Source organism: Thunnus albacares, chromosome 22, assembly GCF_914725855.1.
Source record: "Thunnus albacares chromosome 22, fThuAlb1.1, whole genome shotgun sequence".
In the NCBI taxonomy this organism is placed as follows: Eukaryota; Metazoa; Chordata; class Actinopteri; order Scombriformes; family Scombridae; genus Thunnus; species Thunnus albacares.
Window position 1 is genome coordinate 14,171,120 of NC_058127.1, and position 25,642 is coordinate 14,196,761.

Here is a 25,642-nt window from a genome sequence, read left to right on the forward strand (position 1 = left end):
TACTTCTATGTATATTTTGCTTTTTTGCACACACATAGTTTTATCATGTCAATATACATGCACATAATCTTTATACTTCTATATATATTCTGCTTTTTTGGACAGGTACTTTTAATAATGTCAGTACGCATGCATATAGTCTTTATACTTCTGTGTATATTCTACTTTTTTGCACACACATACTTTTAATAATGTCAATATGCATGCACATAGTCTATACCTCTATGTATATTTTGCTTTTTTGCACACACATAGTTTTATCATGTCAATATGCAAACATGTAATCTTTATCCTTTTATGCATATTCTGCTTTTTTGCACACACACACAGTTTTGTCATGTCAATATGCATGCACATAGTCTTTATACTTCTATGTATATTCTGCTTTTTTTTGCACACATACATACTTTTATCATGTCAGTATGCGTGCATATAGTCCATCTCCACTACACATAATCTTTGTAAATGACTCTCCCTCTCTTTCTTACGGTGTTATATTTGTGTTTATTGTCTAATGTTCATATTTATTGCTTTTCCTGTTGACATCTGGACCACATTGCATTCCTTGTACTTGCTACTTGTCAAAGAATTGATTTTAAAATACTGCTGTTGGTTTATAAAGCACCGAATGGTTTTAGGGCCAAAATACATTTCTGATCTGCTGCTACGTTATGAACTGTCCAGACCTCTCAGATCATCTGGGACAGGTCTGCTTTCTGTCCCCAGAGTCTAAACATGGAGAAGCAGAGTTCAGTTTTTATGCTCCACATATCTGGAACAAACTCCCAGAAAATCTGAGGTCTGCTGCAACTCTCAGTTCGTTTAAATCATTGCTGAAGACTTTTCCGTTTGCTGCTGCCTTTTATTAGATCAAATTTGAGACTTCTGATTCGTATCTTACACTGCACTGTAACTTTTATTCTCTTGTTTTATTGATCTTATTCAATTTTAGCTTATTCTTATTTTCTATTTAACTATTTTTCATTGTATTTAAACATCTTCTCATATTGTCTTTTTTCATTTTGTCTTGATGCCTTTTATGTTTCATGTAAAGAACTTTGAATTGCTTTGTTGTTGTAATGTGCTATACAAATGAACTTGTGTTGCCTTACTTGACAAATAAATGTGATTCTGGATTTGATGTGATTTGATGGGTATCTGTTTTCTATGTTCTGTAATCAGCTTTGGTTGATTCGGATGGGAATATATACGAATGAATAAACAGAATTTTAAAACTTGAGAACATAAAAAGCAGCAGTGGAATAATCCTATCATTATAAGAAAGAATATCAATGATTAAAAAAAAGAATAAGTCACACCCTGCTCTTCAAATTTGACTTTTAAAAAGTAAAATAACACTATTACAAGCCTGCTACGGAGGCCCTGAGGTGCAAAACACAACAACATTTTAGAAAACACAGTAACAAATCAGAAAACACAACAACATTTCACAAAACATACCTAACTTTATTAAGAGCTTTAAATGCCTGTACAACTTTCAGATAAATATAATGGAGTAAAAACTGCCCCAGATTTAGGTAGCACCACTAAATCAATATTACTGTTACAGTCTTGTTTAACTGCATATTGTGTTTAACCAAATTTCTGTAAACATGGGGTCAATGGAGGCCCCCTAACAGGATTATCAGAATCTGAATCTATTTTATTAGCCAGTTATGCAAGCATACAAAGAATGTGTCTTTGTGTTTGTTCCCACAAACGCCACATAGAAGAATAAAGAATAAAAATAGAGCGAAAGTGAGGTAATAATAAACATTGAAATACAACAAAATAATATCAAAATTAAGTTTTAAATCTATTTACAGAATAGAATAATACTGAGCGTGAAATGGGATATAAAGCGTGAAATAATATGTAGACTGTGCAAAAGAAATATGGACTCTGCTACGGACAAAGAAATGAAATATATGAAGGTGTCAAGAGCAAAAATGAAATTTGACATGTGCAATAAATAAATTATTTAAGAGTGGAGGTGAAATGCAATGTAAAATGTCCAGTTTGATGAAATATATCAAAGTGACAAGTGCAGGGATTAAGTGGGGGATGTAAAATGCCTATTTTGATAACAGCAAAGCAACAGCTGCTCCTGTGTCTGCCGGTGGACGTTTTTATGGATCTCAGCCTATCAGGCCATTCTTGAGTTCAACAGTATGATAACAGAGCCACTTGAACTCATGAAAAGGGTTAAATATATTAATCCATCAACATTAAAAAGTACAAGAAAGATCCACACAGTCCAATAAAGAAAGTATACACACAGAAGGAATAAGATTAGAAAACTCTTACAATTGCTTTGCATCGTTACACTATTAAATGCCATCATTAAAGCTAATAAATCACTTAATTTGACCTATTGCGCCCTTTCAGCCAGAGTCACCATCATCAAAAACTGCTATCCACATAAGACACCATTGTTTTGAACGAGGACTTCTGGAGGTAATTGAATTCCTTATCCAATAAAAAGTTTCTTGGATAAGAAAATCAAATTCCTTATCATAGAAATAGTCTATAAATATCCAGCCGTTTTAACAGAAGAAGAAGGGTGGAAGCATGTTTCATGAAAAATGTTTTTACATTTGTGATCGGTTTTCTGCTCCAAACAAGACAAAGAAGGCAAATGTATCCACAAAGATGAAACAATTACACACTTTCTAAATATATACTCACACCTGACACAGTCTAATAGTGTTGCGTAAGACTACTTTATTGAATTTATTCATTGGCAGGACAGTCTGCAGCTGTACAACAACATTACCAAGCATGCTAAGAGAAAGATGGGTAACAGCTCAAACCTAAGCAACAAAAGAAAGAATATGTATGTTTGTTTTTTTAATTTTTTAATTTAGTTATCAGTTCAGTTCATTTCTAATCAATCCACTAGAGGGAACTCTTCATCAAGCTATCATTAATGAAAGAGCAACTCAATACAGTGCAGTAAATGGTTGTTTTCTAGTAAATAAGTAACTACAAGGTGAGTAACCACCATAGTAGTGAAAATATATGTTCATAGAAATATAATATAATAACATTCTGTGTTTTATTTTTTCTGTAAGACTATATACAGTGTCAGATTCATACTATTTACAGTGCTTTCATATCATGACTTTAGATCAAGATCTATATCTGCTATGAAGACATGGAGATAAATTAAAATTTCCTGTTTAAGAAATGTGGTCCAAACACCACCCCGACCACACAGGTGATCACAAACAGCACCCAGAAGATAACAGCCAGCAGCTGCACACAGAACAGTGTCTTCTTGCTCTGCTGTATGACTTCCTCTTCCCCCATCAGGCCTGGCGCTGTGCCGTACGGCCTCTCCGGGTGCATCTGCTGTACCCGGAGGCTAACGGTGGGCAGGATGATGAAGCGGGTGTCTCTGCTGTCACCCTCCAGGGAGAGCACCACCCTCTGGGTGACGGTGGCCAGGCGAGTCGTCATGGCCACGGGCAGGCGGAAGGCCACGGGGGGCAGCCTGGCCAGGATGTGGGAGTTGCAGGGTAAGGAGAGGGCATCCCCGGCCTCCAGAGGGGTGAGGTGGCGACAGAGGGGGCAGGGGATGGCTGGTGGGCTGCGGGCATCTGGGGGCTCAGAGGGGCATAGCTGGATCCTCTGGAGGCACTCGGTGCAGAAGACATGGAGACACTCCAGCATCCGGGGACATTTGTTGTACTGGTTGTACTCCTGGTAGCAGATGGGACATTCCACATCCATGGGTTCCCCTGGGGTGGTACTGGGGCTGGGTTCTGCAGCAGCTGGGCCCCCCTGCTGGGGGGCTGGGACAGCATCCCCTATCATGCTGGAAATGAGGAGGGTGTTGGTTTGGAGGTACAGGGAAGGCTGGATTAAACTTCACAATGATTTTTTTTTCTGTATCAGAAGATGATATAATCTGTAGAGAGGAAAAAACAAGATCAACTACCTACATGCTCTGAAGTACACAGCTTGAAAAACACTATATGTGGCATCAAACTCCAGCTCCTCCAGGGATGTTTCTGTGTTTCATTTTTGTGTGGTTTTTTTTCTGTGTTTTATGAACAGATTCCACAGCCCATGACTCATTTCATTCATCCATTTAACCACTCAACCATCCACCATTCCCAAATCTTCCCCAATCATCCGGGCTCCATGTAGTGAGTGCTGGCCTGCACGACCCACACTCAAAGCACATCCAGGAAGTTAAGAAATGAAAACAAACAAGCAGCAGAAGGGCTGTTAAAAGGATGTAATAAGTCACTGAAATGATACTCCCTGTATACGTGCATGTGTAAGGGTTTACACACCATTTTTTCTCCACTCAGGCTTGTGTAATTTTAGGGGGACTCCACCAATTTCTTCTTTGTGAAGACAGTCTGTTTTCTTTTTATTAAATCCTTATTTTTGTTAACTTTATTGAACACTTAACAAATCAAATCAGAGGTGATATATACAATGACAATGACAAACACAATAAATGCATGAATAAAGTACATAAATCCAGTGTTTTATAAGCTTTTATGTGTTTAGAGTACAAATGGTTTTAATGTACTACTTGAAATCAGTTTCAAAGGCTAAAAATAACGGTTTACTCTCCAAAGTCTGTCAAAAAGAGAGAATAACCCTGATAACCAGGGTCCAACAAAAGACACTGTAAAGTTACATAATGGGCAATGTAGGATTTAGTGCTTTGGAGGCTTGACATATAATATTTTGGCCTCTGCTGCTTCCATTTTGTTCTTTTCTTCTTTTTTGAATCTGTGTTTTGTAATTCTGCCTACTGTGCAATACAAAACTTTAACTAAACTAAACTAAACACTTGTTGGAGTGGCCCTTTAACACTAAGGGACAATTGAAAGGGCATGACACTAACACCGAGCCTCAGGCCCAAGAAGTAAATGCAAACTGCTGATCTTGGTAGCCAAGGAATTCGCCACCATAAAAATGTGTCAGCGTGATTCAAATAAACGTTCAGTTTGGGTGTAAATTCTTCTGATATTATCCAGTTATGATCCACTTTTCTCTTGGCACTCGAGCCACATTTTTGGTCCGCTGTATAAAAACCTTCATTTATCGAACAAAGCTTTTGATTTGCTTTGGGTTTACTGCTGATGCTTTTTTTGGCGCTGTCCTTATTGCTGTCACATGGGACGAGAAACGAGGCAACCTGAGTTCACTCATGGGGGGGATTGTTGCTTAGCAGATGGGGTCTCTTTTGTATTGGTCCATGGCAACAGATCACCTGAACTCATGCACAATTTCGTGCAATCAGAGCTAAAATAGGGGTTAAAATACACTGTGCACCGACAATAAACGTTTTAATTGACTCCAAAATTACAACACATGCAATGACGAACCTGCTATTAAAGAGAAATGTTGACAATAGTAGTAAATGGTTGCTGTGTAAGTAACTGAGCCCTTTTGAATCCATGCAGGCCATCATTTGTCAGTGAGGAGAGAACCTGGCAGCACTCCATCATTACACACTAAGAAGCAGATAAGAGATCCACTTACCCTCCACACACACCCCTTTGATCAGAGCATGCTTTGATGCCCACCTCCGACCCGGGTACTTTCCCTCAAACAATCCATATACTTCTTCTCATGTTGGTACAGATCTCATCCGGGAAGAACGTCCTCCTCCTCCCTCTTCTGTGCACATGAAACACTCAAATTTCTTTCTTAATATTCTGTACGTGTCTGAGCTGGCTCGCTGGCAACCTGTTTTTCGCTCCGTCTCACCTGATTTTACTCGTCCTCGTCTCTCTGTCTAGTCCCCCCATGAGGCATCTCTGTGGTTTGCACAGCAGTAATTAAACCCCATGGTGATGTAAAGGTAACCAGGACACACGAGACAGAAAATGACAGATTGGAGCTTCTTTATCTCGACTTACTCTACTCTCTTACTTGCACATTATGCGATTAAGCTTCCTCACAGTCAGCATATAGGAGTTTTGAAATAGCAAAGTGTGAATTGTTCCTGTATTAACATCTGCACATTTTTCCAAGTAAAGAGGGATTTTTTTTATGTTAAAACAGTGAAAGAAAACAGTAAAAGTCAAAAAGTTGCAGGTACAAAACAGTTAATATGTGTTTTAAGAGCAGGGGGAGCGTTCTCCTGAAGCGCAAACAAGCATATTATTGGCAGATAAATAAAGTAACATGAGTCATATTCAATGGTACAATGATTGTTGCAGGTTGACTGATTTCCTTGATGCCAATCTGCTATTTTTTCAGTGAAATAACATGTGAACACACGCTATCTGTCCGACAAAATGATTAAAAACACATTTGAGTTTGCTTTTTACTACCTGATTCAAAACAGATTAATGCAACACTTAAAGCGATTAGTCTGAACTACTCCAAAATTTAAATAAAGCCAACAATCTGGGGGGAAAAAATGATTTTTCAGCCTCCAGTGGCAAGAAGGTACTACCATGAATACACAGAAACTGTAAAAAAAAAACAAAAAAAAACAAAACAAAACCCTTTTACAAGTTGGGAAAGTTTTACAATCTCTGAACCTACAAAAGCAACTAATCCTTAAAAAACTGACAAATAAGTAAATAAATAACTTTATTTATCTATTTATTTCTATTTATTTCAAGAGCAGAGACGTCCCAAAGTGCTTCACAGAGGGAAAAAAGCATAAACATACACACAGACATAAAACACACACACACACACACACACAAAAACAGAATAGAAAATAGAAAAATTACACAAAGGCAAATTTGAACAAATGGGTCTTGACCTGTTTTTTTAAAGGTGTACACAGATCTTGAATCTAATGGGAGAGAGTCCAAAGTTTAGGAGCCACAACTTCAAAAACACAGTCTCCCATGGTTTTACGCCTCGTTCAAGGAACAACCAGCAAACCCTGATTCAGTTTTTTTCAATTCAATGTTATTTATAAAGCACTAAATCATAACAAAAGTTATCTAAGGGCACTTTTCACACAAAGCAGGTCAAGAACTCTTAAACTTAGAAAGACCCAACAATTCCCCCATGAGCTAGCACTTGGCAACAGTGGTGAGGAAAAACTCCCCTTTTAACGGGAAGAAACCTCAAGCAGAACCAGGTTCTGAGTGGGTGGCCATCTGGTTTGAATGGTTGGGTTGAGAGAGAGACACACAGAGAAGCATAACAACAACAATGATAACAATAACAGCGATAATAATAATAATAGAGATATGACTAATGAGAACAATGGCAATAATAGTCAGAGAAAGTGTCCGGGCAAGATCACGCCACCATCCCTGCTCCAATCCCGGAAGCCAAGCCCCACATTTCAAATCCTGGATTTTCCTGTGAGATGACAAATCAGAAAAACTCTGGAGAAGCCAAAATAATAACATGCATAAGTGGTACATGATTGCTTACTGATGGGATGATCTCAGGAAGTCCCCTGGCAGTCTAGGCCTATAGCAGCATAACTAAGGGCTGATCTTAGGCAAGACTGGTCGGCCCTAACTATAAGCTTCATCAATACAGAGGGTGTCTGCCCCCTTAGACCTTAGAGACCTGCGAGACCTGCTGATCAGAAGACCATAGAGACTTAGAGCTTTATAGGTGATCACAAGAATCTTGAATTGGATTCTGAATTTGATGGGGAGCCAGTGAAGAGCAATCAGAATCAGTGTCACATGAGACCTCTTGGAGGACCTGGCAAAGAGTTTAGCAGGGGCATTTTGGACCACTTGTAAATGATCCAGGGATGTTTTGCTGAGGTGGGTGAAAAGGAGTTACAGTAGTCGAGACGGGACGATATAAAAGCATGAATTAACATTTCTGTCTCCGCTTTAGACACAATGGGGCCTAAGTTTTGCAATGTTTCTGAGCTGGAAAAAACAAGAGTGAATCAGACACTTGATAAGTGGATCCAGAGTCAGAGACTGGTCCATAGTGACTAGATTTGACTAGATTTCTAAATACAGTTCGTACACAACATGTAAGTGGATTAAAAAGGTTATTGCTGATATTATTGATGCCCTTGAGGGTCATTTTTCTCTTAACTGTACTTATGAATGCATAGCTTTGATTTAATGTATGTTCCCCTTCAACACAGAAACATTTAGTACCTTTTCTGGGCATTTAGCTTAGTTTCATAAATCTGACATTTAATTGCTGCTGAACATTTCTATGCAATGTTTACAATCTTACAAATCATCTGTCATAGTAAAATGATTATATTGTTTAAATAGAATACTGTCTGTTTTCACATTAGAACATTTGCACCGGTCACCCGTGTAGCAAACTGTACATTTTTTTCTATATAAAATAAAATAAACAACTTTTACAAGTTTTATAATTTCTAATCATCAACCATTATTAGTGAACATAATCTAAAAACTTTTTACCATAATCCTAATAGATAACATGTTACTTATTACTACCAGCAATATAATGTCTGAAATGCACATTTAGGCTGTTGGAAAACATAAAAAGTTGGGAGTTCATAGGGAGTGTTTTTGGCATATAACTGTCAGCTATTCTCGGCAGAGACCTGTTTGGCCTTTGTGTTGTCGTTTGTGGGTGTGTCACCCTGTGGTAAACATAAATCATATTTGGGAAAGTCACAGACGCTGATGGATATATTTGTAAAGGTTTCACTGGAACAGACACGTTTTCTTTTACAGTCAGTGATGTAGAACATGATTGTGTTTTTGTGACTAAGCAACCTTACAGTAACTACAACACCAGGGGCAAAAGTATGAAAGTCTGTAAAATATTAAACTAAAGACAATAAAATGTGTATGAGCACACACACACACACACACACACACACACACACACACACACACACTCAACTCTGAGAGCTTGCGATTGTTGGCCAAGACTTTTACGGAAATCACCATTTAGGGAGCTCCGGCTGGGACAACTGATAGGAGGTGAACTCTTTGGGGAATACCACGGAGCAGGAGGACATTACGTCACATCACACACACCCACACACACACACACACACACACACACACACACACACATACACATACACATACACATACACATACACATACACATGTTGGCCTTGGTCACTTTTGAGGATATTAAATAGACTTACATTCATTTCCTGGAGACTTACCGTAACCACTGACCCCAAAAATCAACCTTTTACCAATTGAGGACAAGGCATTTTCACTGAACTTTTAGCAAAAAAATAAACACTTTGAGCCAAGGTGGATCCTTTCAATCCAACTTTTAGTGACCAATCCATTGAATGGTTTGGCTTCTAACACTGTTTTGTACAAACAGGGTGACTCACTGTATAACTGAGTGGGAAGGACAATTTAAATTAAATCAACACTGTATGTTTTTAACTCCAACTGTTGGGAATAAACATGCGGAGGTGTGTGAAGTTACACGTCACAGTCCTCTGGTTCCATGGATACGAGCTTGGTGACTCATAACATTTGTTTGGCACAAACTTATACTAGGCCTGTGTGTGTCTGACAAGTCCCTCCTCCCACACACTTCCCCACTAGATATAAAGTAGTGTGAGGTCACCTCTTTCTCTCATTCACACTTGGAGGTAAATCCGCGAGACCAGCAGATCAGAAAGCAAGATGTATTCAGAGCTTGACTGTGGAATTTGTTACCAGACCTACAACGCAGGTCTGCGGTGTCCCCGGGAGCTCCACTGCAAACACAGCTTCTGTGAGAGCTGCCTGCTGGCCCTTTCACGACCCCACGGACCCGAGGAGGCGCGTCTGGGAGCCGACAGACTCATCGTGTGCCCGCTGTGCCGACACACCACCCCCATATCCGGCGAGGGGAAGGTGAGAGCGGATCTCAAGGTGGACGAGCATGTCCTGGAGCGGCTACTGGCAGCGGGGGTCCTCGGGCAAGAGGAGGACGACCCAGAGGAAGAGGAGAAGGACGGTCAAGTTCAAGACGGCTGTGACGACGGCGAGGAGGCGACGCTCGCCGAGACTGACGCCGAGGAGAGCGACTCCTCCTCGGGATCCAGTGGTGGGAGGCACCGGCGGTTTTGGTCGAAAGTTTGGCGAAAGATAAACGGGAAGACGTCACGAAAGAGAGGCGGAGAAAGTGAGTATAGAGACGGCTGTGGTTCATGAAACGTAGTTCATAACAAGTTTTACAAGTTGTCATGTTTTTGTGGACAGTGGACTTAATTTAGTGGTTCTCATGGTTAGACTATGGACCCCCATTTGTTAAGATAAGATAATTTGCTTTTAGAAAGTGTGAGACACATGACCAAAACAGTCATCCAGTCTGTTATTGTGTTACTTATGGATGCAATTATAGTTAAAATAAATTATTCACCCTCAAGGACCCCTGGGGGTCCCCGGACCCCACTTTGAGAACCGCTGATTTAGGCTTTTGATCATCTTTGAAGCTGTAAAATTGTCAGACTAGACCAAAAGTGGTAGTTTCAGGTTTATATTGTAAACCCACATCTCATAAAGCCATCCATCATGTACATTATCTTGCAAATTTCTGTCTTATTCCCAGAATTTATTTCTAACAAACAGCCTTGAGCTGAAAAGAACAAGCCTTAATATGTAATTTTAACTTCTCTATGATAAACTAAATATAGATCATAATAATTGTTTTATTTATTATTGTCATGTTTCTAATGTGTCTTCTTTTCCTTCAACAGAATTTTTGAGCAATGATGACTTAAAGAACTTCGCCATGATGTCCTGCTACATGTTTTAAAGAGTCCACAACTTCAGATGCCCTGGATAATATGATACTGTATATATTTCAATTTGCTGAATGGACGGGTGATGATGATGCTGGTGAGATTCACCAACAAAATGATTGAAATCTGCTTTCTGATTCTGTGTTTAAGCAGTGACCAATATAATGTAGCTGTTTCAGCAAATAAGAAAAAATGTGAAGTTTATGAGTTTCCAAAGTGGACCATTTTAGGCCTAGTGATGCACTTATGCATGTGATATTTATTTGTTTCATAAATGTATTTATTTTTTTATGTATTTGTTACATATTTAAGGAAAATAAAAACCATTCTGGTTTTAACTGGATTTGAATCTTTCTTTGACTGCATGCTGCATTTTGGATGACTGGATCAGTGTGCATATTATAAAATGAAATACACTGGTTTAGCTATGACCTGTGTGCATGTGCACAAAAGTGCGGTTCAAACACATTGCATGAAGTTAAGGCCTAAATAAAAGCTGACTTTACAAAGTGAAATTCAAGGAGGAGGAGGAAGGTATCCTTGTATTGGGGAAAAATGCACATGGTTGAAGATAAACACACAAGACTCAGGGAATAGAAAACAAAAATGTGAAGAAATGATAAAGTGTTGTACATGAAACAGTCTAACTCCCCCCCCCCCCCCAAAAAAACTACTCTTCACTGACAGTTTCAGGAAGTGGGTTACCCAAGGCCAGGTGAACAGCATTGCCTCCAATCAGACTCACAACCTGCAGCAGAGCGTTACAGCCCCTACATGACTCATTTGTTTGACAAGTGAAACACATGGATTGACAACACTGCTGCAGCTTATTGTAAAAGTCATTCATACAAACCAAGGAGGAAGCTGTCCATCATGTTAGACACTTTTCCTTTCTGCTCGAGGTAAATATCAGAGTATCTTCCTATCTTTCTGCTCACGTAATCATAAAACAAGAAACAGTTTGGAGATTATTTTTGACTGACAGTTTCCACAAGTTGCAACAAAACTCCTGCAAGTGTTTTTTTTTTTTTTTTTACCTCTCTCTCTGCAGACTCCTCTCTGTCCTTGTGCTGGTCTGTGCAGCTGTCATGTCATTTATCATGAGTTCAGATGCTACAAGAGGTGAGTAAACAGGCCGGTATCTGTCAGGCCAATACCGCAGCGTGTGCATTTCCAGTCAACCAATGCTTATCTTAATGGCCCTCTAAAAAATATCATGAGGAATGTGTTGGCTTAGATGGAGATTGATATAGTTTCAATAAAGCTGCAGTGGATTGTTTTAACAATAACAGTATAAGTTTTGTTTGGCATGTCTTAAACAGAGCAAACTAGGATTAGGCTTTAGTCATAGTAATTCCAGGGGCATAAAATGACATATTATCAAAGTGTGGTACTAAATATAAGGCCATTTCATTAATTATCTTCCAAAACACATTTCTGAATGCACCAACTGACTCACATTCAAAAAACTACTCAAAACTCACTTTTTTTAGAGCTGTTTTTAATGTTAGATTTAATGTTACTGCTACTTAATGTATTTTCAGTGTGTTATCGTGCTTTTCGTGTCTTTTACCTATAGATTTTTTTTCTTCTTCTGTGTAGAGAATGCTCTAAATAAAATGTATTGTTATTACTATCATCAATTATTAATTCAAGTTGGACTTTGGGCTTTTTCTATTGATAGTTTTTATAATAGTAATGACACACACACACCTACCTTTCTTGTTCAGGTGCTGAGTCATAACAATTAATAGGTGATTTTTTGATTCTCAAGGCCTCTCATCACTTGTACTTTCCCTACTAACATAATAAAGAAAAACTACAATGTTTCAAGCCCAGATTGGCTCTTCATCAGGTAATATAGAACATATTATTAAAAGGCAGTATTCAACAGTGTTATGAGTCCTTGGGAAGCAGAAATCTTCATAATAGCCAACACTGAATTATTGTCAGTTTAACCGTATTAAAAAAACAACAACATTATTTCTTATTCTTTTCCACTTTTAGTCAGTCCCATAACAGTCCAAGTGGAAAATGGAGTGAAGCACATCACCCTGAGATCGCTGTATACTCCATACAGCCAGAATAATCTCCTCTCTACTGGTCTGCTGTCAACAGAAACTGGACTTCCAACTGCATCTAAAAGTGAAACTGGGACAAGCTGGAAACTTTCCGATAAAGGGCCTTTGTCAATCATTGACCATCAATCAAAACCTCTGCTGCTTACCGAAAGTAGCTTCAGTTACAATCGAAACCTCCCACACAACAAACAGTCCCAAGCAAGAATAACTGGATTGCAGAGAGGTCATAACACAGGAGATGTAAGGCCAGCAAGCAGCATTTTCACTAGTCACTCTCAGCACAGAGGGCAAAGCTCCAGAGTAAACTACCACCCCCTCTCTCATAAAGTAGTCCAAACTGGAAGTCCTTATCATTTATCCCCAGCTATAATCCGAAAATCAGCTCACATAGAAGCTGCTGGCCCCTTTCATCAGCGCTCTAGTCTTCTGCAGAGTTGGGACCCCAAAGATGCTCAGAAGTCCTATGATGAAGGAAAAGTCATCAGAAGTGACTCCCCAAGGGCGGCTGGTGAAGATAAAACTGTTTGGCAGTCCTCTGAATCTTCTCTTTTTTCATCCCAGACTGGTAGATATCGGAGTGGTTCACTGCCAACTTCAAGAGGGCATTACGGTGGCTATAAAGAGACAAATGAGCGTGCTGTGGCCGGAGCTTGGAGTGGTGGCATTCAATCAAGCAAATTTCACAGCTTTGCAACTCAAACTGCCCCTCGTGCACCATCAGTCAGCAAAAGCTTAGACACCCCTGTTATTAAACGCAACCCTAGCCCAGAAAAACTGCCATCATCTGTCACAGATTTCTCCCAGGGTTTGTACTTTGTAAGTAGCAGTGAGACACCAAGACACAAAAAGGTTCAGTCATATCTCTTCAAGGACTCCCAGGCCTCCATTGTTGGACGTGAGACAGTTAATACAGTCACGGAAGAAACTGCAAGTGGACTGATCAGTTCTTCCGCAACATCAAATACTCAAAGGGATGTAAGAGTTTACAGCAGGCTTCCTTCAAATTTTAAACAGCAATCACACAGGAAAGATCCAAATAAGGAAGAACAGCACTTCTCTGATAACACCAACACCAAAGTCGCCCAGTATGGTGGTCAGACAGATAGTTTTACCAAATATCAACCCATCTCTAGCATTTATTTGCCGCTGCACACCACAGCTCAAACTCCTGCTCATGGACCATTGACCATGGAAAGTTTTGTCCCTGTGCCTCTTGAAGATTTCCAGGATAACTACGCCACTGGCAGCGAGAAATCTGTAGTAAGCAGCTTGGTTAATATGAGCGCCCGAGGGTCTGCACATGGTTACAAACCTGGACGATCCACAAAAAGCATCTATGGTTTCAGAGGGTTTAAAAAGATAGATAAAAAGATTCTCTCCAGCAGCGGCACTGATGGAAAAGCTGACTCTCAACGATACAGCTTTGATAAAGGAAAGGACTATACAGTTAAAATTACAAATATATATCCCTCTTTGTCACAGAAATATAGCTTTGGCCAGAGAAGAAGAATATCCAGCATGACTACAACACCAAATCCAGCAAAAACCGAGAGGACAACCACAGAGTTTTCTGGGCCTGGAAACACCTCACCTTCTCCAAGCAGGTTGGATGTTCTCCAAACAACAACTGTTTCGACACCAACACTGTTCACATCAGGATTCAGTGAAGTCTGGCCTCTGGTGCCTGAGAGCAATGCTGGTATGGATAGCAACCCACATCGCAGACCATTCAGAGGCTACAAAAGGGTATATGGTCTGAAAGGATTTGGCACTCGACCACTTAGCACTACCACTTTTAATCAGGTAGAGGGTGCCAAACCTTCAGTCAGAGAATCAGACAAGTCTGCAGTTCTTCCGGGTTTTGAAGATTTTAAGCTTAGCAATGCACAGATGTGGCAACGCAGCAGGATTCACAGATGGCACAATCAAACAGTTGAAAGCGATGTGACAGCTACACACAGAGGAAATGAGCTCAGCGGGGAAGACCTTAAACCACTTCTAAAGACATCAGGAAGCACTGAATCAGCCCCCAGATTTACGCCTGACAAATACAAGAAAAACCACAAAATCTATACTTTTCAGGGATTTCAGTCCATTCAAAACCGAATTGGAAATGCACATAACAAACCACAGTGGAACCACCAGACAGAGCAAAATCCAACACCCAGAGTCTCCTCAGATTATCTCAGATCAGCAGGGGACCCTATGAAACCTGTTGCAATAAAGACGAGCCTCCTCAACAGTTCAACCAGCAGCACTGTGAGAGGCAAACGTGTGAAGGGAAAACACACCAATGGCAAAAAGCCGAACAACTCTACATCTCTGACCAACGACACTGGATATGTAGCTATAGTCAGGCTGCCCAAGCGGCCTGCCAGGGTCAAAGCTGTCACATATGCTGATATTCTTGGAAGCGCTTCATTCAGCGGTGTCAGAGCTACAACGCAGACGCCTATCACAGCAGCTGATAAGGACTTTTTTCCATACACTACAGCTGCAACCAAGCAAAAAGGAGGTACATTAAGCGATGACAGACTGTGGGCGGTTGATGAATCCATGGCAGAAAAAGATCAGACGAACTCTGAGGGTTCTGTGCATAGCAGGGAAAACACCAAAGCACCTGCTGAAGGTGAGGTAGAAGATTTCAGCAGTGTTGAGGAAAGCAAGTTAGGTGTTCGAAAAAAAGTTGACAGTGAAGTGAAAACATCTAATTTATTCCTGGATACTGAGGGAAGTGGAAGTGCAGCTTTTGATCTGTCTGATATTTTGTCAACTGCTTCTACAGGAAGTCAGGCACTCGATGAAGATCTGTTAGAACTAGATTATCTACGAATTTCTACAGGGAACATCTCCTTTAAGTCGATGAAACTGTCCCGTTCAGATAAATGAAAGGAAAACACAGAGGTGTTGTATTATTATGTGCAAGAAGAACATTTCCAATAAAGGCTGGATAAGAATTTGTGATTTTCTTGGTCAAGAAAAGGTAATTTAGTAAAATGACTAAAATTAAGACCTGCAGGTAATTGTGGTAAATAATACCCTTTTCTGTGTAAGAAAAGTCTGATAATTTGGCTTTTTACAACAAACTGTGTCAAAAACAACATGTACTTAAACAAGTTTTTGTGTTAATTGGTTTAAGTAGGAGGTTGGTGAGATGTACAAGGGGTGGACACAATAGACCACTATTAAAACCTCAAAAATTACAATAGAAATATTTATTGCAGGGATATCATAATGAATTGTATGAGTCCATCTCCATGAAACTATTACTAAACTAAACCACTAAATATAACAGACGAACAGAAAACTAATCTCCATAATTATTTTGATAATCAAATAATAATCTGAGTCACTTTTCGAGCCAAAGTAACATATTTACTGGTTCCTGCTTCTCATGTGTGATAATCTTCTGCTTTTCTCGGTCTTATATGATAGAAAAGTAAGTATGTTTGGGGGTTTGGACTGTTAATTGGATAAGACATGATTCTTGAAGCCATCACCTTGGACTCTAGACAAAAATGATAATGAAATAATGACATAAATCATACGTTTAAGCCTGTAAAGTTCATCCTGGTTATTGCTGATCAGCTCCAAGTAGTCTTGAAAATAAATGAATTGGCTTTCAGATATTTTCCTTGATTATCTCATCTTTTTGGTATTTCCATTATGTTGTTTGATGTTGCAGAGTACAAGAAATGCTAGGAATTAACTGAAAATACTATTTCCTGTAAATCATGTCAGCATTTTTTACTGACATCTTTTAACTGTGACTCCAAGTGAAAAGTCAAAAACGATGGCTTCAGCTTGTCTCGTCTCCTGGGACAAACAGAAAGCGAGCTTTATGCTCACTGGAAAAACCACAGAGGTCAAAACGTGACTTTCTGAGCATAACTTTTGCCTCATTTGGCAAATGATTTGCATAATGCAATGTCAAGCATGAAGAGGAGAAACGAAGGAAGGTCATTCATACTTGAGGCTTTTTATAAATTGATTGTATTCCCATTCCTTGTGTCCTCATTCCCATGCAGGCAGTGTGGTGTGGTGGCCATTCAGTGTGCTGACACAGATTTTCCATCTCCTCTTTTGAGCTTACAAGGAGGTTTTGGAGCATGCTGGTCTCTGGGTTAACACGCTACGAGACGGAAAAACTTGATCTCACCCTTTGTGAGAAAGCCTTTTTCTACCTCTGCCAAGCCATTAATGAGTATACAAAGAGTATCAGGAGAAAACAGGTCATTATGTGGTTTTGTTCTCATTGATTTCAGCCACAAAAGAAGCTGTAATGAAGGTATTATTTTAGCTGCTTGCTTATCTACATCGTCAACACTAACTGAGTTGACTTGAGGCTACGGATTGACATACCTATAGTGACCTGATTGTGCATTTGCAGCAAGAGCAGGTGCCAGATTTTCCACTAGATGGCGTTACTCATCCATTTTATTATCACATGTGTGGCCTTAAGTGCTGGATGTTGCAGTTCTTGTGCTTTGGTGTCCTGTTGGGTTACTACATAACTTTTAAGCAAAAGAAATGTACAAAAAAAAAAAAGTAGAAGAAGACAAGAGAAATTGCAGATTTATTGTCTTTTCTTGAGATTTCCCAAACGTACAGCTGTCAGGCAACCATGCGCTCTATTTCAGGGTCATTGGGTCCACGCTAAGCCCAGATCACAGCTCCTAACAGGTCCATTCACACCACCTGACCCTTCACCTTTTCCCAGTTGGCCACCTAAAATACCACTTCTACGCTTGTCCTCTGAGTCCACAGCTAGAAGGGGCCCCAAAGCGAGGAGAGGGTGGGAGGGTTTTGAGGGATCTGCCAGTCAAAGTTAAACACATTGTACATTGGATTAACACCCCCCCACTACCACCACCACCACCACCACCCGAGCAATACCCGTGGAAAGTGGGACTGTCCACTTTCCCATAGAGCTGAGAGGTATTAAGGTGATATGATGTTTTTGAGGTTTCAGTGTCCTGGCCAACATAAGAAGGTGTCGGCCTCCTTCAAAGTCGCCTCTTTCTGAGTGTCTAGTTCACACACTCTCTTCTTTCCAAGTGTGTGTACTCATCTATAATATTCCCTCTCTCTCTCTCTGTGTGTGTGTGTGTGTGTTTATCGCAGACAGTGTGGTGTTCTCTTGCAAGCTGCCCCCCCCCCCATACCCACCCCCCCTCCTTCTCCTCCTCCTCCTCCTCCTCCTCATACTGTGAGGGGAATTCTGTACCATGTGTCTGCGGTTTTCAGGGAGCTTTCAAGGAAAATAAAGCACAGAGGCCTCACAGTCCCCCCCCCCACCCCTCCTCACCACCACCACTCCCCCAAAACGCCCTCACCTCCCTCCCTCCTCCTTCCCATTCTCCCTTTCCCTCACTCACTCCATGTGGCACTTTTTTTTTTTTTTTTTTTTTTTACAGTTTCAACCTCCCTTTTCCTCAATCCAGCCAGCAGCTACTCAGTGACAGAGCTAATTTCGTATGCAGCCTGTAATAAAGACAAATCCATAATCATGGCAAACGTTCTCTCATGAGGCGAGAGAGAGAGAGAGAGAGAGAGAGACAGAGAGAGAGAGAGAGAGCGTTAGTGAGGGGGAGGAAAGGGGAGGGAGGGAAAGACAGAGAAAGGCTTTTTGTTTGGCTAAGTACACTATGTGAAAGAGGGGGCGGTGAGGAAAGAGAGCTGGAAATACATTAGAAAACGGTTGCGTCGGCTGTGGCATTTGTGGATCAGATTACCTCACATGCCATGCAGCGGATCAGCCCAACCATCAGATCCACTCGGTTTGACCATGACTGTGTGTGTGTGTGTGTAAACTAACTTTATTGAGTCTACTGTGATTAACTTTGCCCTAAAACCTATATAGAAGGAGTGGGGAGGGGGTGAAAAAGAGGGAAAGTTGGGAGGATTAGCAGAAGCAGCTTGCAGTGTACAGACTGTAATCCAGGGCTTTATTAGCTCGGTCAACATACAGCGGGTTTACCTTTAAGCTAAAACACCTGTAACATTACTTATGTGGTTTATTGTGACTACTTGTAAGGGGAAAATGATATCTCGCTAACTGTATAGACTTTCCATTTCTCCAACACCGAACCTCTACTTGAATATATGTGAATGCTGGGAAGGAAGCAGTATGGAAGCATGGAAAAGGGCCGATGTTAACATTCCCACATCTGCTATGGGAGCAAAAGCTATTTCCGTGTCCTACATCCAGCGAGCTTCCTGTGGTCTGCACTGTGGAGGAAGTCATAAAGACAGGAAGACTTCCTGTATTGTTGCCAGCACACAGCAGTACATGCTTGGTAAGGCTGGGGACCGCTGATGTAAACACCATAAAAATAGCACTCTCACCCCTCTGGAATAAGCCAAGACACACATGACGGGCGATTTATACCACTCCTTTGTACCAGTGCTTCTCACAGATTTAAGGCGTGTTTTTACTGGTCTCAGCAGATTTGAAACTAGGGTGTTTTTATGAAACCAGTTGCATGTTTTCCATCACTGCATCATCAATACAACGCACTTTAACTCCAATAACTGTCACAGTAAGTATAGTATTCTGCAGTGGATGTTACAGTACATGTGCAGGCCATTCGCAATGTTCAATCTGATCAATTTTGGGGCCACAGTCTGTGGAACTGTTGCATAATATTGTAGGACTGTCTGGCTCCCAACGTTGAATTGTGCAACAGTCTAGGAAAAAGAGCAGGGGAGCAGTAACAAATGTGATATATGCACAGCGGTTCAAAGAGTGATTTTTTCCCCCCCTTCTCAGATGGCTTCATTTTAAGGCTTTTTAGAGGCGTGAAAAGTTGAAAGTATCAAGTATTTCATAAGAAAAATGCATCGTTTTAAGAAAACTCAATAATTTTGTTTATCTGTGTAATCATCTAGCAAACCCTTGAGAGGTCACGACCCCAGGCTGGGTGTCGACCATCTGTATAATATGTAAAGTAGATTAGGGGGAGGGGAGATAATGCAAAACATATTTAAATATACATCCTCACAAACTGCGGTGTCAGAGATTCTCACTGTGTTGAATCAACACCTCTCAGTTCATCAATTAATCTTGAGCTTGGAAATTTCAACAGTTAGTGGAGCTTTTGATCATATTGCATGAACTTCATCAGCAGGTTAAGAGTTCTCACTTGTGAAGTTGAAGATTATCAAAGTTCTTTTTTTTTTCCTGACTACTTTAAGGACTTCTCATCCATGTTGGCTTGAAAACTGACAGTTAGGCAAACTCCAACCTGCTGATGAAGATCACAAGCTGGTCAATTAATTATCTGCTGAAGTTTTAGTATTTGATTAAAGCGCAAGAGACTGCACAAATAAGTGCGTATGTGTTTGTTAATGTACCCGTGTTTCATTGGTGTCCACATGATACTGAGCTTGGATCCAAAGATGCAGTATCATATAGGCCTAGACACAAACACACACACACACACATAATGAGGAGATGACACACCCGCCCGCTCAGACACAACAGGTCCACCTGTTGGCCTCTATCCAGAGCACCTCTCTCGTATGAACTCTGTGTCCTCTTGCTTTGGCTCCCATCCAGTACCCCTCCTCCTCCTCCTCCTCCTCCTCTTCTCTCTCTCTCGCTCTCCCCCTCTCTCTCTCTTTTCTTGACCGGAGATGTTACCACCACAGCGGAGGCAAGCATTGTCGCTGCCTGTCGCCACGACAACCAGATGGCAGCTGTGCCCATTCGCCCGCCTCTGCCCCTCCATTCTCTCCTTATCCGAGAACAGCGCTGATACGGCTCTGCATTTCCGTCTTGCTCTTTGTCCACACAGAATGTGGGTCAGATTTGAGTTTCCTGACTTTATCTTCTTTACCTTCTCACATCAACCAAAGAAGCAATGATTAGTCTCAGTGACTGTGACTGTTGAGGATTTAGAGCTTTTCATTGCTTAAGGGTGCATCACAGGGACAAGGGTTTACCTTTTCACAATCAGTTCACACATTCATGCCTCCCTGACTTTCTTGAGAAAATTATATGATGAGGAACATTCCAGGTAATAATGATTCAGCCACTGAGTCAAGTTCATCATATCTGCAGAAACCAGCGAACGAACAAATCAGAAGTAGGGTTTGTATCCTCCCGGGACACACTTAGTTTAAGATGTAAGTCAACAAAAGTTGAGCGAACACGAGCCGTGCAAATAACTAACAAGGTCAGACAGTGTAGGTTTCAGTAGCCCTTCAGGCATGGGTGTGAGGTCTCTTCTTCTCTCGTACAGGTGCTGGCTGGCTTTTTATTGTGCACACTAACCTTATTTTTTTACACAGTAAGGGAAGTGAGAGCATGCGCAGGTGCGGGTTCAGACTGTGTGTGTGTGTGTGTGTTCTCATTTCTATTAATTCTTGCGGCGCCTCAGTCAGCGCACAATCACACCCGGCTGGGGTTGAGTTACTTGGCCATCTGCGGATGAGCCAGTGACGAAGATGATACAAGATCCCATACATGTTAACAATAAAGAAGAGGGAGAAGCATATATTTATCATGCCAAAAAAAGAGGCTTATTTAATTAAAGTGAGTGCTGAGTGAGAGGGCAGTATCAAATACGACAGAGAGGGAGGTCTTTGAGCTCACCAAGCAAACACCATGTTGGTCAAATTACCGGTAAGACAAGTGATTAACTCCGCAGGCAACCTGCCAACCTTGAGTGCAAATGATCTTATCAATGGGGAGTGGTGAATGTGACTAACACGGCAAAAAAAAAAAAAAAAAGCTTTGAGGGTAACAATCAGGCTATTTTCTTTTCCACATTACAGTGTGACATCTGCGTTGTGGTCGCAGCCTCTATGAGCGAGCGTGTGAAGGGCATGAGCCCACCAGTGTCTGTGGCATTTCGAGCAGATGTTCACCCTCGCCTCAGCCTGTAAATCGTCTTCCGCTCCTCTCTCACGAACCAGATCAGTAGCTTCTGCTGTCTTTCTGTCTCAAGCCGCTTGTCGCCTTTTAACACATTCATCCCAATTATCCCCATTACATCACTCAAAAGAAAAGCAGTCATTCTCAGAAACAAAAGAAACCACAAGTCCGTCTGTTGTTTGACTTTTTTTTTTTCTCCTTTTAGTCAGATTTTTTTTTTTTTCTCAAGCAACAGAAGTAAAACTTTCTACATCAATGGCAAATCTCACAATATTCCCATTCAGTACCATCCCTTAAGGGAACAGGAGGAAGAGATAAAAACAATTTAGAACAGCAGCAGCACTTTCCTGCCCATTTTATGAACATTTCTAAACTCATTAACAACGCATGAATGAAATCATACAGCCACTTAAACTGTTGAACCCTGTTTGCCTGAACCGTCCTGAAGGAACTCGATATGTGGCGGTGACCATCACGCTCTTGTCCTTTGTGAACAGGATCGCCACGGGCCACCAAAAACCAAGAACTTTCCAGACTGCAGGCAGTTTGATAAAATAAAAATAAAATAAAATTAAAAAAAACGTGGTTCATTCTAAATGGCAGGATAATAATGTCTGCTAGCCAGGATTGTGCGCTTTCTAAACTACAAGTACCTTCGAGCATTTGTGTTTTGGCTGAGAACTGATGAGTCCTTTACAACAAGAGATCATCCCCAAAAATACATTACAAACATTTCAATCATCATGTGTTTGCCTGCGAGGCTGCATGAAAGCAAAGATCTTGGATTTATGTGTTGAATCTGGTTTGAATCCAATTGTTGTTTTTTTTTCATTCACCACCCCCCCACCCCCCCTTCCCACTTTAGTCACCATTATTTGGGGCAATTCCAACCACAGATCCCATTCTGCTTGTAATAAAGCTGCATTGTTATGCTCTCAGCCCCCGACGGTCATGTGACCAGAATGAGAAAGTTCATGAACTTCCCAGACAAGCAGACAAACACATGAGTACAATTTGTAACTATGCAGATACACATGTATTGAGATTTTAGGTTTCTTTTTTGTCTTGTGTTTTTTTTTTTTTTTTTCGTGTGTGGTGTGGTATGGTGTGGCCTTTTCTTTCTCCTCATGCATTTCTTTTTAATCCACCGATCAAAGTCATAGACAAATTCAAGGTTAAAGCGTACGCAAGTCCTCACAATGACCTTTATCTCACGAGTGTCACATAAGCAGACTGCGAGGCAAGATATGTCACAGTTCTTCCCCCCGCTGCAAAAAGAAAACAACGGGGGAACATAAAAGGTTACAGTTTAAAACAAAACAAAGCAATATGTCCAGACTTTGAGAGCTGAAGGTTGCTTCTTGAGGTGCTGTCGGAGAGGAGAACAGCGTAGTCTTTTTTGTTGTTGTTGTTGTTGGTGTTGTAGTTGCGTTTTGGCACTGACGGCCCTGTGACCATCACTGTGAGTCCTCCATTACCGGCAAAGTGAAACAGTCCAAAACTCCTCCGATTAGGGCCGCGGCTGTCAGTCAAGTCATCTGATAGCTCATCATCACACCGAACAAACATAAACACATTATTTTATGAGAACTGTACAGCCAAAAAGAGACAAAAATAGACACAAAAATAGACTTGATATATTCTGCTAGGACAGCCCTATTAGTGCTAGCTGCTAAGAAGGGGGCAGAGAGACAGACAGACAAATAGGACAGACAGGCACTTAAGTGCTGATGCATAGCGGAGATTAAAATAAGAGCCTATAGACAGAGAGGAGGGAGGAGATACAGAGACGGAAACAGACAGTCCTAAATGAGGATTAGGGGGCAAAGCACTTTCAACTCAACCAGTTTTAAAATGAAAAAGTGTAAAAACTGTCTTCTTAAAATGTTTTGTACCTTAATATATAAAATAACTGATAGCAAATTAGCATTTTCATTAATTATTTAATCCTGACTGAATTGAAATAAGACCTGACCCCCTTTCCTCTGCTAAAAGCAGTGTGCTGACCGCCACAAAGCTAGCATTAGTATGGCTATTGATAGGGTCTCTATCCACATCTGTGTGTACCGTATGTTATTTAGCAGCCTGAGATGAAGGGGGATTACGTGAGACACAAGTGTCTGGAGCTAATAGCACTAATGGGATTGCTTGGCTCTATATCAGGGGTCTCACCCTAAGCTGTAGTCAGCAGGATGGTGAATTTACGCCCTGGCGCAATGCTAATATGTTAATCTGACCTAGCTGGTTTTAGCTAGTAGGCAAGCTAAGCTGTATCCCCTGCTACAAGTGCCTTTAGTTTCAAGCCTGTGTGTTTAATACTTTCGGTGTATGGCTCTATTAAACGGTGGTGGAAAAAAGTTAAGAGAAGGAGAAAAAAGGGGGAAAGGGGGAGGGGGGGGACTGACAGAAAAGATGCGGCGTAAGTTATAATGAGCAGAAAGCTAACAGCAGCTATGCTTATATTTCTCACAGTAGACAGGAAGGCCAGCAGATTGCTAGTACCATTATCATTATTAATGTTAGCAGAAATGCCGCGTACATGTCATATCGGATTTATTGAGATTACCAGATTACGACTTAAAAATACTGTTCACGTCAACATCCGAGTAATAATTGTGACGGGGAAATTCTGATTTTTCTGAATGCTCCAAAATATCCAAAACCAATATGGACGCCCCAAAAGTCATAATTGAGCCCAAATTTAATGGATATAGTCGTATATTGACCATGAACAGTATTTTTAACCCTCACATGACCAGCTCTGTAATCTGAGCTGGATGTTTGTACGTCGTAAACATTACACACGGCAATATTTCCGTTTGCTATGCCATCCATACAACGTGAACGCGGCAAAAGCTCACACCAGTGCTATCCACTTATATTTTCTGCTGCCATTTTTGTAACTACATCAAATCAAGAAAGAAAAAAAAAACAAAACCCAAAGCTTCATTTAGTCGAGGCTAAGTTGAAGATGGCTACAATCTGAAAATGAGGCACTTTTTGAGCAGGTATATAGTTCTATATATTTTCTTTTTCATACACTAAATACTCAGCCACCATTGTATTCTTTATGATTTGAGTGTTTCTCTTTTTCTCTTCTTTTTTTATTTTTTTGTACCCTTCTCTGATTGGCTTTCACTCAGGGAATGAGAGCAGCAAATAGCTTTTCAAGAATGTCATTTGGCACACATCCCTGTTAGTTTTCACAACCAACAAGATGAAACAAAAAAGAAAAAACAACTTTCTCCATCAAGTTTCTGTCAAAGTGCTTCGGGGCTTCGGGTGGGGGTGGGGGGGGGGGGGGAGGCGGTGGGGGTGGGGCGTGTCCTATCCAGCTGCTCTCCCAACATGATTGGTTGTCACAGGACGAACAGGCAAAGCTTTGAAGCTCTCTGAGTGGTACCAGATTGTTTCCCCAAGGACGATGCACTGACATCAGCACTCTGGAAGAAAAGAGAGAAAGAGGAAGTGGTTTGGTTAGATGCAGCATAAACAATAACTCAGATATGAAGATATGAAGAAGAAATAAATGTTATGACATGTATATACAGTGTCGCTTGCTTATCAGGTTAATTATAATATTTAATGTAAGATATCAGTGTCTGCTTATCGGCTCGGGAACATAGTGACCCTAAAACGAACAAAAGCAATACACAATACGGCCAAACAGGCTGGAAAAAGACTCCCAGATTCAGACAGGAAGACAGTGATAAAAGGAACAGCGCAGAAGGAGAAAGTAAGGATACCTACTGCTGCAGGCACAAAGTCAAGTGTGTGTGCGTGTGTGTGTGTGTGTGTGTGTGTCGGCACAAGAGAGAAGAGACATCCCAAAAACATGTTTTTTTAGGATCTCTGCTCACAGCTTTTTCTGGCAATTTCAGTGCCTCACAACACAACGTACAGCCCTATAGCATGAGGAAAATGTCACTACCGCGGTGATTCACAATGTCGAGTCCCTACAACACACATACGTGTCTTTCAAGGCCTTGTTTTCGCACTGCTGATAGGATTAGC

At 40.8% G+C, this 25,642-nt stretch overlaps 4 protein-coding genes across 5 annotated transcripts in view; 2 read left to right on the forward strand and 2 right to left on the reverse strand.

Moving 5' to 3' along the window:
* Positions 1 to 2,785: 2,785 nt before the first annotated feature.
* On the reverse strand, positions 2,786 to 4,413 carry si:ch73-335l21.2 (RING finger domain-containing protein). The gene has a single exon (XM_044341724.1). The coding sequence runs from the start codon at positions 3,817 to 3,819 to the stop codon at positions 3,169 to 3,171; it is 651 nt and encodes a 216-aa protein (XP_044197659.1). The 5' UTR covers positions 3,820 to 4,413; the 3' UTR covers positions 2,786 to 3,168.
* Positions 4,414 to 9,417: 5,004 nt separating this feature from the next.
* Positions 9,418 to 11,009, forward strand: si:ch73-335l21.4 (E3 ubiquitin-protein ligase-like). The gene is made up of 2 exons (XM_044341273.1): positions 9,418 to 10,047; positions 10,622 to 11,009. Exons 1-2 carry the CDS (start codon positions 9,564 to 9,566, stop codon positions 10,678 to 10,680), a joined length of 543 nt encoding a protein of 180 aa, XP_044197208.1. The 5' UTR covers positions 9,418 to 9,563; the 3' UTR covers positions 10,681 to 11,009.
* A 367-nt stretch (positions 11,010 to 11,376) lies between these two features.
* Positions 11,377 to 15,704, forward strand: LOC122974535. Of its 2 annotated transcripts, XM_044342575.1 has the most exons (4): positions 11,377 to 11,568; positions 11,718 to 11,788; positions 12,674 to 13,595; positions 13,683 to 15,704. In XM_044342575.1, the coding sequence occupies exons 1-4, from the start codon at positions 11,540 to 11,542 to the stop codon at positions 15,634 to 15,636; spliced, it is 2,976 nt and encodes a 991-aa protein (XP_044198510.1). In that variant the 5' UTR covers positions 11,377 to 11,539; the 3' UTR covers positions 15,637 to 15,704. The 2 variants fall into 2 exon arrangements, with proteins under 2 accessions (XP_044198510.1, XP_044198509.1); XM_044342574.1 differs by having other exon boundaries at positions 12,674 to 15,704.
* Positions 15,705 to 21,801: 6,097 nt separating this feature from the next.
* si:ch73-335l21.1 (insulin receptor substrate 1-B) overlaps positions 21,802 to 25,642 on the reverse strand; it is a 50,723-nt gene continuing 46,882 nt past the window's right edge. The window contains exon 4 of the mRNA XM_044341029.1: positions 21,802 to 25,071. Coding sequence (XP_044196964.1) covers positions 25,064 to 25,071 — 8 coding nt within the window. The 3' untranslated portion in view covers positions 21,802 to 25,063. The remainder of the gene's footprint in view (positions 25,072 to 25,642) is intronic.

Bases quoted from the DNA above. Each gene is read 5' to 3' on its own strand.
- si:ch73-335l21.4 (XM_044341273.1), top strand. From the start codon at position 9,564: ATGTATTCAGAGCTTGACTGTGGAATTTGTTACCAGACCTACAACGCA. The intron at 10,048-10,621 runs GTGAGTATAGAG...TTCCTTCAACAG, and splicing joins ACGAAAGAGAGGCGGAGAAA to AATTTTTGAGCAATGATGAC.
- LOC122974535 (XM_044342574.1), top strand. From the start codon at position 11,540: ATGTTAGACACTTTTCCTTTCTGCTCGAG. The intron at 11,569-11,717 runs GTAAATATCAGA...CTCTCTCTGCAG, and splicing joins ACTTTTCCTTTCTGCTCGAG to ACTCCTCTCTGTCCTTGTGC. The intron at 11,789-12,673 runs GTGAGTAAACAG...TTCCACTTTTAG, and splicing joins GAGTTCAGATGCTACAAGAG to TCAGTCCCATAACAGTCCAA.
- si:ch73-335l21.2 (XM_044341724.1), bottom strand. From the start codon at position 3,819: ATGATAGGGGATGCTGTCCCAGCCCCCCAGCAGGGGGGCCCAGCTGCT.